The following is a 16,662-nucleotide window of genomic DNA, read 5'->3' as shown; positions in this document are numbered from 1 at the left end:
CACTCCTCATTATATTGATGATTTTATGGTAATTTGTTCAAATTAAAACTTTAAAATGTTTTTTTTGATGTTTACTACCTATTAATTTTATTATTTTAGTATCAGAACTTGGCAAACGGTCTTTGCTTGTATTCAGAGAGGAAAATGAAAATAGTCTTTTAGTCTGAAGCCAATTATGGCAACCTATGCCACAAAACCAAAAATAATCATTACTCAGAAAATTATTTTGTTAAATATCTTCACATTTTTTCCATTTTCAAGTCCAGTCCAATTTCAACTGATCACATTTTTGGAATGTTATCTCCTCCGCTATTTCTTAAAGATTTTATGGTACAAAGGCTGAATATATATTTTATATAAGGATTGCTGTTGATTTTATTTGGGCATGAATCTCTCCTATTGTCCTTTCTTACAGTCAACATTAGTCAGGATGTGTTCTCTTGGACTAATATTTAAAAAAGAGAAATCTATTGGCTATTCAAGATCCTGAATTTCAAGATGGCACTCTGATTATGTCTCAGAAAATAAATTTGTTAAATAAATGCGCGCAATACACATAGAACCATTCTACCTACCTACCATTTTGAGACCTGCTGTGATAAATACCATAGTCTATAAATACCATAGTGGCCTAAAAGTCGGTTGACTGACCTAAAAAAACCAGAACAAACAAACAAAAAAAAACTGTTTAGGGAAAGTGGAAATGCTTGAAAATCCTTTGCTTATGTTTAACAAAATAATTTTTTTTACTTATTGTCAGAATAATCTAAGAAGTCCAGAATTTTTTGTTTTCAGACTGTCTGCTCATATATTTTGATTTTGTGATACAACTTGTCATATTTGCAATCAGCACGATTTTTGTCACTTCTTACTAAGAATATCTTGTTGAAACATATACAACATGCTTTATTTTGCTTTCACAATTAACTATTCAGAAATTGTCACCAGCTGTTAGCCCGATTCAGTTTTATGGTAAGAATGACTAGTTAAAACAGTAATAGTAATACAGTAATAAAGTACATTTGAAAAATAGTTTTTGAGATATTTATGCTCACATATTTCCAAAGTTTTCAGCATGCGAAATATATGACGCAAAAATTTCACAGCAATCATCATGATTGCACATATTCAACTTAATTATTTTCTTGGTTATAATTAAAGTACCATCAAGAAACTAATGAATTTCACTCTATTTGGATTCCACTATGAACTTGAATTTATTTTATTTTTGTGGTACAATTATTATTTGCTGAATTTAGTGAAAGTTAATTGAAAAACACATTGTCTTCAGTGAATACCTCATTCAGAAATTGTCACTAATTGTCTTTTGCAGTATTAATGTTTTCATTAGTGTGTGCTTACATACGGATTTTTGCAGGAGCGCTAGACCTTTCTTTCATATTTTAGCGATAAAATTTCACAGTACTCGTTATACTTGTTAGATCTTCAAAATTTGGACCAAGACTGGAGATGGTCCAGTAGGAAATCTTCATAAGTTGGCTGATTTGAAGTGGAATACCCAATATGACCCCTTTAAATAGTTAGTTAGAATAGTTAGAATTCCTAGATGAACGTGTCAAATAATTAATTAACAGTCAGTTATTAATCATTGAATTTACATCAGTCTATCAATAGTTGATCAATTTCCTATTTTCATAAAATCTCTAGTGTGTGTAAAAGCATCATAGTGAGTTTGTTCAACGATAGAAAAGCATAAAAAGGTGCTGTATAAGAAATAAGCACACTTGTGTGTTAGTTTTCTTTAAAATTAAGATAATATTTGTGAGTCTAAATTTGGCGCGTATGCCGCTCATTTCCATTTTTGGTGGGCGAAGCCACGGCAATATAAAGCCGAACACATCATTTGTCTGTCTCACTCTCAAGTCATGAGCTGTGGTGACGATGTGGTTCCTCCTCCTGCTTCTCCACCTTGCTCACATTGAGCTGATGATCTCACAAGGCAAGTTAATTCAGTTTATTTCATTCTGAATACGAGTAATTATTGTTAGTAGTTAGAATTAAGAAAGTATCTTAAAAATGTCTTTGAAGTATTTAACATCTTTGAAATACTGTTTAAAAGAAGCTCTGTGTGTGTGTGTGTGTGTGTGTGTGTGTGTGTGTGTGTGTGTGTGTGTGTGTGTGTGTGTGTGTGTGTGTGTGTGTGTGTATGCGTGTGTGTGTATGCATCTGAACTGAGTCCAGATTTGATACTCGATTTGAAGCCAAAATAAATACATAAATAAATAAAATTGCTATTTTCTTGCAAATATCTTTAATTAAGTTTGTGTCAAATTCGAATTAGGAAGTGTTGTGTCCTCTAATGTGATATAACAAACTGCACCACTAGAGGGTGGTGTCGTGAAAAAGTGCAGTCGAGAAAATAGATGAAAAAGATCTAAGAGAACTGATGAATGCGCTTGTAACACCCTGCTACATCCGACTGTGTAAGTTTATGTGCTGTGTTCATTAAAGAGGCACTTGTTCCTTGCAGAGGACTTGTTTCATAATCAGTCACAATTACAGGAAGGAATCTTTAAAATATTTTTGAAATCCTAACAATATTTTTTAATAGAAGTCCCTCTCTCTATTTAAAAACTCTATTTTAAAAAAAATATATGAAATGGCTATGTTTATGTAGCTTTTTTAAAAGACAAGGTGTTGCAGGAAATTCGGAATTTAAAAGATTTACAGTCAAAAAAAAGCTTTAACTTTCCAAATGTGTGTGCAGATCTATTGTTTTATTTAGAGAAAAATGACTGCTTAACGGGCAGCATGGGGTCCAGTGATGAGCACTGTCACCTTAGAGAGTGCTAGGTTCGAATCAATGATGGGGCCTTTCTGTGTGGAGTTGGCACGGCCACCTCGTGTCTGCATGGGTAATCTCTGGGTACTCTGACTTCCCCTCACAGTCCAAAGACATACTTGCAGTAGGTTAACTGGTAAATCAAAATTAACTGTGGGTGTAAACACAGTGTCTCCATGTGTTAGCCCTACAACAGCTTGGTGACCTGTCCACGGTGTTATCTGCCTCTTTCCCTATCACGGCAGTATTCCGACCTCCCAGAAATTTTATAAGCAGAATTGTTTGGATTAAGACTTCGTGGATTCAAAATAATAACAATAACAATAATGAACAAAAATAATGTGTTTAGAAATATCTTGCTAAATATATTAAAACAATAAAGTAAAACATAACGGCATACAAAATAAAAAATTATTATTATTATTGTTATTTTTTACTTGTATTCAGAAGTTATGGCACAACCAAAAGTTTAACATTTTATCCTTTGCAGTTCCCAAAAGTAAGTCAGCCATGAAACAAATCATAATAATTCTAATAATAATAATAATTTGCTGTATAAACCTTGTATGTTCCTAGCTGAGGACAAACTGATTCTAAAAAACAAAGGAGGCTACCCATGTGAAGGCTACCTTGAAGTCTACCATAACAACACATGGGGCTATGTTGGGGATACACACTGGGACAAGAACACTGAAAAAGTGGTTTGTAAGAGCACTCACTGTGGGGAACCTGTGGACAGCTCAGTAAAAGATATTGGTAAGCCTTCTGAAGACAGCACGATCTGGCTCAATGAACTGAAGTGTGAAGGACATGAGAGCGCTCTGTGGGAATGTAAACATCCTGGTTGGAACTCCAGCTATTACTCAAAGCTCACAGTGAAAAAAATTACATGTTCAAGTAAGTTGTTCGGATTTGTCTTTCTCTGGGTTTATTTTATTTATTTTCTTTTTGGTGAGATAAATGAATCTTAGCTAAAAGTTGTTAAGGGAAATTAACAATAATGGGAATGACTTGATAAGATTGATTGTGTTGTTTGTTTGTTTTTTATCTGTGTTTGTATGTGGCTGGTAATTGAGTGTGCTCTTCAAGGTAATATCACAATAAGCTTGGATGGAGCCAAATGTGCTGGAGCTGTCAAGTACTCCATTGATGGCAAATTTGATGGTTACTTTTGTAACAGTAACATTGGTATGCATTCTCTTTCTGCTAATCTTCTGTTTCAAAGGGCAGAGCTGTTCAAATATTGTCCAGCTTGCTCTCTCTTAATTTAAATTGTAATATTTTTTCATCGCTTTTTGAAATGTTTTGAAGTGTTTTAATTCCTCTCTTAAAAAGGTGAAACAGAAGCCAGGCTTCTGTGTAAAAGTCTGGGGTGTGGTGGACTCAGGGAAATTCCTCCCTCAGAGTGGGAGGACATGGAAAGAAATGCAGCAAAGATGAAGCTCGATTGTTCAGCCTTTAAAAATGCAGACCCAGATCATCTGTGGCAGTGTGTGAAAGGCAATGATGATTCAGCATCATGCAAACCTTTTTCTGTCATATGTGAAGGTAACACACACACACACACACACACACACACACACACACACACACACACACACACACACACACACACACACACACAGTGAAAGTGTTTTTATAAACAGGTTTTATGAGACTGCAGCTCAAAGGAAACCAGTCAAATGTGTGTTCTGGGCAGCTGGAAAAAGAAGAAAATAACAACTGGGTACCTGTTCAACAGGACAACTTTGATTTTGATGTGTGCCAGCAAATGCACTGTGGTAACTCTCTCAGCCCAAACAACAGCACAAACAAAAACCTTAATGTGACTTGCACAGGTAATTCAACACATTTATATTCCAACACAAACAACTTCCAAGCAAACACTTCACACTGTAAAACTGCTCTCTCTCTCTCTCTCTCTCTCTCTCTCTCAGATGAAGTTAAAGTAGTTCTGCACTCTGGTAAAGACAGCAAGTGCTATGGTACAGTTAATATTCAAGTGAATGGTTCAGTTAATCCTGTGTGTGCCTCCACCTGGACTAAAAGTGAAGCTGAATTAGTCTGCAAGGAGCTTGGATGCGGGAAAGTGAGTTTTCCAGTTTAGTCACCATAAGTTACCTGTTGTTCTGATACATGGATACTGAGTGTATCAGAAACTGTCCATACAGCAGTGCTACTGGCTTTATTGTGATAAGTGTACTAATGTGCACCATTAATACTGGATGAGTATCAATGAAATAATGCAAACTCATAAATGCTTTGTTCTAGCTGATTTATACTCAAGAACGTCAAAATTCAAGAGGGATAATGGACCATGTGAGCTGCAAAGGCAGCGAGTCCTCACTGTGGCACTGTCCTGCTAAGCATGACAAGAACATCCAGTGTTCAAACCAACCTTATGTGGTGTGTTCAGGTGAGATACAGCAGTGAAAATGTACAGAGTGGCTGCTGATGGCCTTTGTCTGCTTTTATAATGGGATTTTAAAATCTGCAATAAATTCTCTGTCGAGAGAGAAAATGAATTACTCCATTCAATGAAACTGTGACATATTTTGATTCAGACGACTTTTTCCCCAAATTTCTTCAGTAGGAGGGTGTGTGTGTGTGTGTGTGTGTGTGTGTGTGTGTGTGTGTGTGTGTGTGTGTGGATGTGTGAGATGTTTGCTAAATCTCTTATTGTCATGGTACAGACAGTGCGGAGGTGAAACTGGCAGATGGTCCTGGAAGATGTGCTGGAAGATTGGAGATAAAGCATGAGGGCCAGTGGAGGAAAGTTCTTAAAACAGGATGGACAGAGGCTCAATCAGCAGCTGTCTGCAAACAACTGCAATGTGGGGAAAAAGGCAAAACTGAAAAATTCAGTCAGGGTTCTGATAGCTTCCCATCAGTAAAGTGTCCAGAAAATAAAGAAAAAATATCTGAGTGTTTAACAGCCAACTCAAACTCAAACAACCAATTGTTGGATCAGGAAGTGGAAGCAGTTGGAATCACCTGTGAGGGTGAGTGTCATTTTTTTCATTCCTCTGCCCTTCAGTGACATCAGCCAGAAAAACTGTTTCCTTCCTTAAAGGAAGACTTTATGTATCTTTGGCCTTTTAGTTGCTGAACAAGTCACAGATGATATTGGTGAAGTTTGATCAAAACAGGAAAAGCTGCAGACATACTAAAATACGATAAAATGTTAAAACCAGGAAAAAGACATTTTCATTCATCGATGTCAGTCAGAAAAAAAGAAAACATGTTTTTTCCCCTCAGCTTAGTTAATTTCTCTTTTTATTCCTACAGCTCCTTCAGGCTCAACAGTCCTTCCATACCTACAGTTTAATACTGCCAAATTCACTAAGAAAGGGATTTCTGTTAAACTGTTTTGATCATAAAAGTGAAATCAGACACTACAATTTTCATTGTTCATGCCATTTTAACATTGTTTTTCTTTAAATGCTACCTTGACGTTTTACTCAAAAATTTAATTAAAAGATTATTTTTGGCACAGTTACATGCTTAGTAAGGAAAGTCTTACAGACAATGCTCATTTTTTGCCTATAAATAGAGATAAAACTAAGTATATTTTAACCTTATGAACATTAAATTGGCCACCAGTAAAAACCTTCAGTTGATTCAGAATGCTGCAGCAATAGTACTGACATGGACTGAGAGCAGATTTGTCCTGTATTGGCTTCTCTTCATTGGATCCCTAGAACAAATTCCCTCTCAGACTACAGGCTTACTTGTGGTTCCTAAAAGTGGAATAGAAGGCAGCGGCTTCAGCTTTCAGGCCCCTCTTCTGTGGAATCACCTCCCAGTTTGGATTTGGTAGACAGACACCTTCTCTATTTTAAGATTAGGCTTCAAACTTTCCTTTTTGATAAAGGTTATAATTAGTGCTCAATAAGGTGACCCTAAATAATCACTTAGTTATGCTGCAATAACACTAGACTGTGTTTTATCTCCATTCAGCTTTTTTCACCAAGAATGTGTTTATACACCACTTTCCTATTTTTCTGTCTATGTCTTTGTGTCTTTGTGAACCACTGAGCTTTCAACAGGTAGACGACCTGCACAGCCACTTACTGTATATCACGTTTCTCTCTTTGTGTCCATCAGGTCACAAGGTGGTGTTTTTGAGTGGAACCTGTTCTGGTCAGGTGAGGATAGAGCATGGCAGAGAAATCTACTGGCTCTCTGGGTCTAAAGAGACATGGAACCAAGAGTCTGCAGACACAGTGTGTCAGCAGATGCATTGTGGGAACGCTGCCAGCTTTTCTTCCAACTCTACAACAGTTGATATGATTAATAAAGTTTGGAAAGACTCTTTTAGCTGCTCATCCAGAAAAAAGTCTCTTTTTGAGTGTAACCGAAATACAACTCTGCCTCCTGACCACCAAACTTCTACTGCCTATGTGAAATGTTCAGGTAATGTGAAATGTGAATGAGTTAAAGTATAGGGGCGATCGTGGCTCAAGAGTTTGGAGTTCGCCTTGTAATCGGAAGGTTACCGGCTCGAGCCCCGGCTCGGACAGTCTCGGTCGTTGTGTCCTTGGGCAAGACACTTCACCCGTTGCCTACTGGTGGTGGTCAGAGGGCCCGGTGGCGCCAGTGTCCGGCAGCCTCGCCGCTGTCAGTGCGCCCCAGGGTGGCTGTGGCTACAACGTAGCTTGCCATCACCAGTGTGTGAATGTGTGTGTGAATGGGTGAATGACTGGGTATGTAAAGCGCTTTGGGGTCCTTAGGGACCATAAAGGCGCTATATAAATACAGGCCATTTACCATTTACCATATAAAACTAAGACTAAAGTCATTATGGAATTGATTTATTGTGTCACTCAGAGGACACAATTTATTTATAACAGACTTTACCTTTTAATGTCCATAGATGTACATTCACTTCCTTGTTTTCTCTCAATCAAGTTTCTACTATTATCTGTTTTTTCTGAAACCCAGCTCGGTCTAAGAAGTTGTGAAATATCTGCTGATACTAGTTTCCACTTAAATTGTACTTTTTCATGTCACAACAGGAAATATTGGGATGAGGTTGATGAACGGCTGCTGGGGAAAAGTCAGAATTCGTGTAGAAAAGAATGAAGGAGATATGTGTGCAGACACCTGGACAGAAGACAAGTCTGTGAAGCTGTGTGAAAAGCTGAACTGTGGGACGCCCATAAAAGCCCACAACAGTCCCAGAGATGGTGATATCCTCTTCAAGAGTTTACACCCGACAAATCAGACTAAAGACCTGACACAGAGCATCTTTGTCAAAAACCAGGACAATGATAAGTACTGTAATCAAAAACCAGCCTATGTTGTTTGCTCAGGTAATTAATTGTTTGTTTGTTTTTTAAAAAACTATTGTTAGATTGCAAACATATAATAAATTTCGTGACTTTCCTTTTTAAAAAGTTTCTTTTTCAACTGATTTGGACCCTTTGGAAAAAAGTGCCAGTTTTATTGCTCCAATTTATTGGACTGTTGATTCTTCAGTCATGAAGTTACCAGAATTTAAATTTTTTTTACATGTTCCTTCAAATGTTTTAAAAACTATCTGTGTAAATACTATTTAAGCTCATTTGTGTTAAAGAAGCAAATATGAATCTTTCTGAAGCTATCAGACTGAAATTCTTCATACTTATTTCATCTTTTTACCAAGATGATGATGGTTATTGATGCTTAAAATTATGTTTAAAAATAAAACAAGAGTATTATAAATATATGGTATTATTTTGATATTTTTTTGTTTCAGGTAGTGTCAAGCCCAGATTTAGCATTCCCAGTTACAAATGTTTTGGAAACATAGAGGTGGAGTATGAGGGGAAGTGGATCCCTGTGTGCGAGGATGCTCTCAAAGACACTAACAATCGAAAAACCATCTGTCAGGAGCTTAAATGTGGTGATGCTGTCGAGACTCGTCCCTACTTTGGACCTGCACCAACAGATAAATTAGCCATTTCAAACCTAAACTGCATTGCAAATGCTAACAGTCCATTATCTGCATGCAGCAGTATTACTGCTTCTACAGCTGCCTGCAAACACAGTGGCCTCCGATGCTCTGGTGTGTATAATGATCTTTGTGTCAGCAGTTTCTTAATTATTCTTTGCTCCTTCAGCCTAATTTTAAAATAAAGGGTTTGAAACTGGATTGAAACTGAAACAAACTGAGACTAGTTTGTATTTCAGAAAAATGTTGAGATAAAAATAATGCTGCGTTCAAACTTTGACATGCTCGCCTTCAAAGGTTACTTTAAGTAAAATAAAGGTTAGAAGTTTAACATCCTCACCTCCATTAATCATATTTGTTCTACTCAGTTTTACTCTTTTCTTTTCTGCTTGTTGTTCATGTCACCAGTATGTCTCTGCCACACAGTCTGACTCACTTAAATAATGTGTGGAATCAGCTGGAAACAGCTAGCCTGTGCAGTCTGATGGTTATAAAAATATCTCTGTCATCAGTTGTCATCTCTTTGTTATCACTCTATAAAATCATTTTATTTACACAGCAGTCAGCAGGTTAGCTAAACTTTAAAAATGTAAAACTTTAATTTGATGCAGGATCATAAAAAAAAATCAATCATTAAAAAAAAACAAAGAAAAGGGGCCAGGGATAGCTCAACCGGTAGAGTAGCTACCCCATGATTGGAATGTTGTTGGTTCGACTCTACTGAATGGCTACCCTGAGGTACCCCTGAGCAAGGTACCGTCCCTACAGACTGCTCCCCAGACGCTGCGTTGGTGGCTGCCCACTGCTTCACTAGGTGAATGGGTTAAATGGAGAGGAGTAATTTCCCTACGGGGACTAACACATACACATTACACATTAATGTCATTTCTGTGTGCAGAGTGTGTTATTTATATCATACAGATCCTGTTGATTACATCATGTTTTGTGAACGTTTTATTTCTCTTGTCTGTCTCAGAATGGAGGACGATGGTACCTGACAAAAAGGCCTGTAGTGGAACAGTGTTGGTTCACTGGAGACAGGGACCCAGTGCTGTTTCCAGAGAAAACTTCAATGAGACTGAGAAGGAAAAGCTTTGCCAGGATATGGACTGTGGTGGACACCAATCAACAAATGAAAGCCACCCCCAAACAATTGAAATAGATTCTTTTTGGAACAAAAGATTCAGCTGTGGTAAAAATCCAGGAAGCATTTGGGAGTGTGAAAATAAAACCACACCCTCAAGGAAGGAGCCAGTCTTTATTGAATGCCAAAGTAAGATTTATATCAGCAGGACTGATCTTAAATGATCACAGACTTTTTACATTTGCACTGGAAACACTGAAGAGTGAAACAAGACTCTAGGAGTGTGAAAGAGAATTATTCCAGATACACTGGATAAAGTAACAAACCAAAGCTAAAAGTGTTAAATGAACTATTTGATTATGGACTTGTGCTTCATATTTTGACTTTGTAGTGCAGAGATGATTAACTGATCATTTCCACTTCAGTGCTTTATGTCTTTATCAATACTTGACTGCAGTGTTTTATTGCTTTGCCTCCCAGAGGAGCCCAGTGTCAGCCTTTCACAGGGCTGTAGTGGGGAAGTGAGGATAGATGGCGTTCCAGTGTGTGCTAGTAACTGGGATCTATCCTATGCACACAAAGTTTGCCAAGAAAAGCTTTGTGGCAATGCTGTCTTCATTAAACCCAAAGCTCCATCAAAGGGTTCAGGTAACATTTACCATGTCAGCTGTGAAAAGTACCATTCCATCATTGGCCAGTGCAGGAGGACTAAAGGAAAGTGTGACACAAATGCGGTGTTCATTACTTGTAGTGGTAAGTGTGAGTCCATACACCTCTCTTTCTATAGACTCATCCCTATATACAGTACATACATGTAGGTCCTCTGTTAATTCTGGTAGTATTTTAATTCATTATCTTTGAGTAAACTGCTAACTTTTTTTTTTTTTTTTTTTTTTTTTTTACAAAAACAAAGTTTTTTTTTTAAAAGGACATTTTCAAGTTCCCTATGTCATTGTTAAGGAACCTATTCCAGTTTCCTTAAAAATGACCATTTGGCTGGTTCATTAGAAAAGTCATCTCAAAAAAGTTATTTTTGTTCATTTTTTAAACACATTACAAACACAAGCTGACCATCTCTAACATCATATTTGTCAGACAGAAGTGGATGAGCTTGTTTCCTTCTTTAAACACAGTTTCTTTACTTTAACAGAAAGTGTAAAGTTCCGCACGACTGAAAAACATGGAGGTGTCCTTTATGTCAATTATCGAGATAAGTGGGAAAGAGTATGTCCATTTAATCCTTCCCAAGACTTAAAGGCAAAGCTCTGTGAAGAGATCAATAATGTGACCCATAGCAGCTCTAAGGAAGACAAACAGGTAAATCTTTACATTTTACATCTTGAAGCGGTCACTGATTTGTCTCATATTTTACAAACCAAGACCATGGACAGTTTCCTGGCTCTGTCTCAGCTTAATTGAATATAATAATGCAGACTGGAATATCGCATTTAAAATATTTAGGTTTGTAAAAAGGTAAGAAATGCATGAGAGGTGTAGCTGACTAAATACAAAATGCTCAAAGATTTTTAAGTTAAAATCCAGTTTCCAGAAATATAAAAGAAATTGAATGTCCCAATACTTTTGGTCTGGACTTCTAGTGACTTCTTTTGCTGTGTGTTGCTTTGATGCTTCAGTCAGGCCTGTTTTTTACTGCCAGAGAAATTTCAGTGTTTTTATTCTGGCTGTATCTCTAAATGTGATAAAGTTTAAATTTGATTCAAGGTCAACTTAGAAACAAGACTGGAGTTCACTGATGATACCATGGACGTCAAGCGTGCCGTCAAACAACATTCCTGTGGAAACGCTTCTCCAGCTGAAATACTTTGTAAGACACACCATGAATCCCTTCTCAATAAGTTCCATTGTTTTCAAAAATATTCATTCAACTTGTTTTGCAGAGAAGAGACTTTTTATAATCTGTAACTCTGAGCTTATTTACCTTGAGGTCAGCTCGCAATGTGACTGAATCCAGAATATATAAAGTGGTTGTTTTTTATTTCAGGCTACGAGTCAGCCCCTACACCCCCACCACCTTCTTCTCCACCAATAGCACCTATTATCGTGGGTGTGGGATTTCTTCTTGTTGTTGTGATCTTAATTTTGGTATTTGTGCGATTCTATCTCAAGAGAGCCAGGAAGTCCAAAGTTTCACGTGAGTATCTTTATTACATGAATTAAACACATGACCTGTTTCACTTTTAATGAATTACTTTAAAAAGTGTAAAAATCCTGATTGAACATGATAACGTGATCCAGAAAAAGGTGTTCAAGAGTTTTTCCACAAGAGGACAGTCTCCAACATACTGACTGAATTATGAAAATACTTCCATCACTACTGCTGACAGAAAAAGCAACGCATCAGCTCATTCAAACATTGCTTACTTTAAAAAATTAGGGGAAAATTGCGAAAACTACCCAAACTTGTGCTTGTGTTGTGTTTTTCCTGCTCGCATACTCAGGGCTGGACTGTTACAAAAAATCTTTTTAATTGCATTGGTACGGTTGTTGTTGGGTTAGTTCTTAGTTACAATGCACTACAGTATGTGACAATTAAAAGCTAAATTTTATCTGTGTGCAGTGGCTCATGGACAAAGTGGCCATTCATTTTACTTTTATTGGGACTGCTGTCCCTCCCCCTGCACTTCTCCACGGCAGCCTCCTCTTAAGCTGGGCCTACACTTTTGCTATCTATTCAGCTCCTGCCCAAACTGAATCACAGGGGTTAGAAGTTTGTAGGCCACAATACAGGGTCTCACATTATATGGCCTGATGCTCTGATACGACCTGAGTGCTCACACTGTGCGTCCATAACATGAAGCTTATAACACAAAATCTGAGTCTTTCACTCACACAGACACATACACACCACCACCATCAACTTTGCTACATTGCTAATGAAAATGTTGACCAGGCAGCTGCAATTGATCAGGAATGTCCATCCAACTCTTTTCACGGTTGTTGTGGTCGTGATAATTTTGTGAGGCCACATCGAAAAGGCTCGGATGAGCTTGACGAAGTTCTACAAGTTGGCCTCCATCGCTTGTGTCCAGATCACACGCTGCACTGCCGTGCTACTCCATCTTTTTCACTTCTATTCTGTGTTTGCGAATGCACATTGTGAGAGGTTGCGTTGCTAACCTCACGAGGGCCGACAGGATTTCAAACAGGTTTGAGTTTCTTGCAACCATACGATTGCTGATCGGGAGCTGGTCGTGAGGTGTTAATCGCTTCGTTACCCCATGTATACTACGATGCATGACACACGATTAAAGGCGAGACTTGGGCGATCCCAAAACGGTCGCACAACTGAAAAATAGTCTCAAAACGGGCTATACATACGTCTATACATAATTTTATTATGTTTGTTACTACAGCAATTGTTGCTGCAACAGCAGCAGTCCCCACTTCGTCCGTACTAAATTCTGTTCTGCAAGTTGTGTGAGCACACATGGAAAGTAGGGAGGGCCTAGTTTAAATATTTGAATTTGCAATACAGTGTCTGTATCAAAAATGAACAAATTGCCTGCTGACAGTGCTTTTATGGCTGATTCCAGATTACCGTACCAGTCTTTGCTGTACCCTGGTACACTGGTACATCACTGGTACATTAGCACAGTGCACTGTTGAGACAGCTGTTGTTATGTACTGTATGAGTAAATGTGTAACACTGTAACCTTTCAGCAAGAATGCTGCCAGACAAGGAAATGGAGTTTGAAAGTGGAGAATATGAAGATGTCACGAACAAAGAAAATGAGATGGAAGACTTAAGTCATGGCAGTGAGTCATTCATTCATTTGTTTATTGATTGATTGATTATTTTGTTCATTCATTCATTCATTTTTTCTAAATACTTTATTGCTTCTGATCAAAGTGCCATTTATATACTGTACACCATGTTTGTTTGTTGCAGGTCTTGCTGCTTCTTATATTTCCATGTACACAGTTATATTTTCCACAGATATTTCTTATCACTGAATATCAATACTCCATTTTTTCTGCTTTTATAAGTTATTTCTGCTTAATCATACTGTGTCAAGAACAAAACCTTACCTCAGTTAAATCTGGATTTTATCACTTCTGATGTCGTCTCCTTGTGCAGTCCTACTGCTCCCCCCTGCTGACCACTTGAAGGCGCATGATTTCAATTTCACCGTGGACCTGAACAGAGATATAAAACATATATGAAATGAAAAATTATCTGTCAAACTGACTTTCATGGCAGGGATCATTGGTAATAACAGTTAAGCTTCTGGATACAAAGAGCAGCAGTTTTTAGTGAAAGCTGTCAGTCTTATTTTACATGGTAGGCCACTTACAGAAACCAGTGAAACTCCCCTTTCTGTCAGCCTAAAGAAATGTAACTACACATTTAAAACAAGAAAAGAAAAATAAAGGCATTTTAAATAGTATTTCTTAGTTTTCTACATGATAAAAAAGAAATGCTGCCGTAGTAAATGTCTAATTTAAATTGTAATCATCAAATGTGTAAAATTACAGAAAAATAGAAAGTTTCTATTAATTCACAGGAAATACCCTGATGGCTATTTTTTTTTCAATCTAGACCAACTGTAAAAAATGAAATAGTAAATCATAAAGACAGGAACTTCTCTACGATTTAATGGTTTATCTTTTGCAGTACTTAATTCATTTTGTGCAGTATAAACATCCTTGGGGGACCTATTTTTCAGCATGAGAAGCTGCAAAAATTAATTAATTAAATAATTGTTTTTATAAAACAATTTGCCTGTCTTAGATTTATCTCAGATTGTTTCCAAGTGGGAGTTCTTTTTAAAAAGCCAACATGGTGTAAGTGTTGTCTTGCTATTTTTCATTCAGGAGCCAGATCAGAGGCTGAATTAATCTCAGAGAAGGATGGGCAGAGTGTTTCCTCTTTACCTTATGAGGATGTTGAAGCAGATGAGGCTCGACCCCTGACCTTTCCGGGCACTACTGCTCCTGCTGCCCGAGACATCAACGTTCATGAAGGTGTCCATAATGAAAACACTAGAAAGTTCTGAACCAGTTTACACACACTGTTTTCACATTTCAATAACAGTAAATGGCAATTTGGAAAATCACTGAGTCTAATCTCTGTTTAACACATGTCATCTGTTTTTCTTTGTGACAGACGAGGTGACCTACGAAGTGGAAGATCCACAGGAGAGTTATGACGACATCGATACAATCCCTGGACCCGCACAGACTACAGCAGAGGTCCATGACAGCCCTGAAACATCACATGACTTAAACACAGCAGCCCCAGGATTGGTGGAGAGAGATGAGGACTACCTAGAGCCAGATGTGGATGGGTGAGCCAAATGTGGCTTTAGAAACTACTTTAAAAAATCAGTCTTAAAAAGTGGCTCATGTCCAAATTCACTTTCCTTTCTCTCAAATAAATATCAAATGAAAAGCAATATTAAAATCTTTAAATTCAACATACATTTACTGAAATGGCTGAAGGAAACTTCCATTTCATGGAAGAACTCAGTGTAAAAAGACTGAAAATCCATCTTTTGATACTGTATAGGAAAAAACTTAAAATGTACAATGTAAAGAAAGAAAGTGCTAGTTTCATCTATACATCATTTTATTATGTTTTATAATGCCAGCCGCTTCTTCCTGCTTCTAGTCTATAGGCTTAGCTAACTGTCTTGTTACTTTTATATTCAGCATTGAAATTTGTGTAATATCAATATTCTCATCAAACTCTGAGTATAAAAATACAAGTGTATTTCTCATAATATTAAGCTATTGTTCTAAATATAGTATATTCTTTAAAGCATAAATATAAAGAATTCAAAATCTTGTGGTTGTCGTCTTTTTGTGATATTGTTTCATTTTTATGCAATGTGTCATTAAATGGTCCAACATGAAATACCAGTGCAGTTGGTATTTCTTAACTAGTCTGTTAATTGCTCATTTTAACGATGCTCAACTTGACAATTTTTTTTTAAATCCCAACACCCAATTATATTTTATTGATTATTATTTTTTGATTATTTCCCCCATGACCACAGCTTCTTTGTGGCTAATTTTCACATTCCTGACAACTGTTCACAGTGCACATTTTTCTATAAGTCACCCAATTTTTTTATTGTTTGTATTGAAAATTAATTACAGCATGATTAAGGTTGTGATTGATGTGAATGACATGTTTCATCCTGTTTAGCTTCTCTGGTAGGTACATTTTGTTTTGAAACTACTCAACATTAGTATGTGATTAGAAATCACTGTGAATTATGGATGTACATTGCTAACAGAACTAACTAGCTAGCATGACCGTTAGCTACTAACTCATTATTTTGTTCTTACCATGAGTCACTGGAGGGATGAATAACACTGCTTTGCTGACAGATCTTTAAAATTATTGACATTTTTAGGTTTAATAATTAAAGAATGTCTAGTGAAGCCTCTGAGACTCTGGGATTTTGGAAATGGCTTAGATGTTGAGTATCAAACTGTATGTTATGTATGCTATATATAGTTTGATACACAGCACAATAAGCCGTTTTATCAATAAGACGTCGCTTTTAGTGTGTCAGAGGCCTTGCTGAGGAGCCATGATGTAGGATTAAGTCTGCTATGTAGCTGAAGTTGAAATAGAATCAGCATAGTTGTCTGCAAAGGTGACAAATCCATTCTGGACTTAAATATTTGTGCAAAGCAAACTTAACCTTATGTTATATAAATGCAATAAAATGTTATTAGTACATGATAATACAAATTTTTTAGAGTTTGTATGTAAGTTTACATTTTAATCAATGTATTCAGTTTGAATTTGTTATATATAAACACGAGCAGAAAAAAGGAAGGAGAATTTTTAAAGATACCTTTATT

The 16,662-nt window shown here is 36.9% G+C and overlaps 1 protein-coding gene across 1 annotated transcript; it reads left to right on the top strand.

Moving 5' to 3' along the window:
* Nucleotides 1-1,883: 1,883 nt before the first annotated feature.
* Nucleotides 1,884-15,692, top strand: LOC120435283 (scavenger receptor cysteine-rich type 1 protein M160-like). Its single transcript, XM_039604572.1, has 19 exons — nt 1,884-1,960; nt 3,380-3,700; nt 3,893-3,991; nt 4,139-4,351; nt 4,450-4,641; nt 4,741-4,892; nt 5,075-5,219; nt 5,497-5,805; nt 6,911-7,219; nt 7,822-8,118; nt 8,544-8,852; nt 9,715-10,011; nt 10,303-10,575; nt 10,973-11,139; nt 11,545-11,647; nt 11,825-11,974; nt 13,504-13,599; nt 14,659-14,808; nt 14,951-15,692. The coding sequence occupies exons 1-19, from the start codon at nt 1,903-1,905 to the stop codon at nt 15,133-15,135; spliced, it is 3,825 nt and encodes a 1,274-aa protein (XP_039460506.1). The 5' UTR covers nt 1,884-1,902; the 3' UTR covers nt 15,136-15,692.
* Nucleotides 15,693-16,662: the final 970 nt, after the last annotated feature.

Source organism: Oreochromis aureus, linkage group 20 (genome assembly GCF_013358895.1).
Source record: "Oreochromis aureus strain Israel breed Guangdong linkage group 20, ZZ_aureus, whole genome shotgun sequence".
In the NCBI taxonomy this organism is placed as follows: domain Eukaryota; kingdom Metazoa; phylum Chordata; class Actinopteri; order Cichliformes; family Cichlidae; genus Oreochromis; species Oreochromis aureus.
The sequence above is the reverse complement of the archived record's forward strand: the minus strand, read 5'-3'. Positions and strand labels throughout refer to the sequence as shown.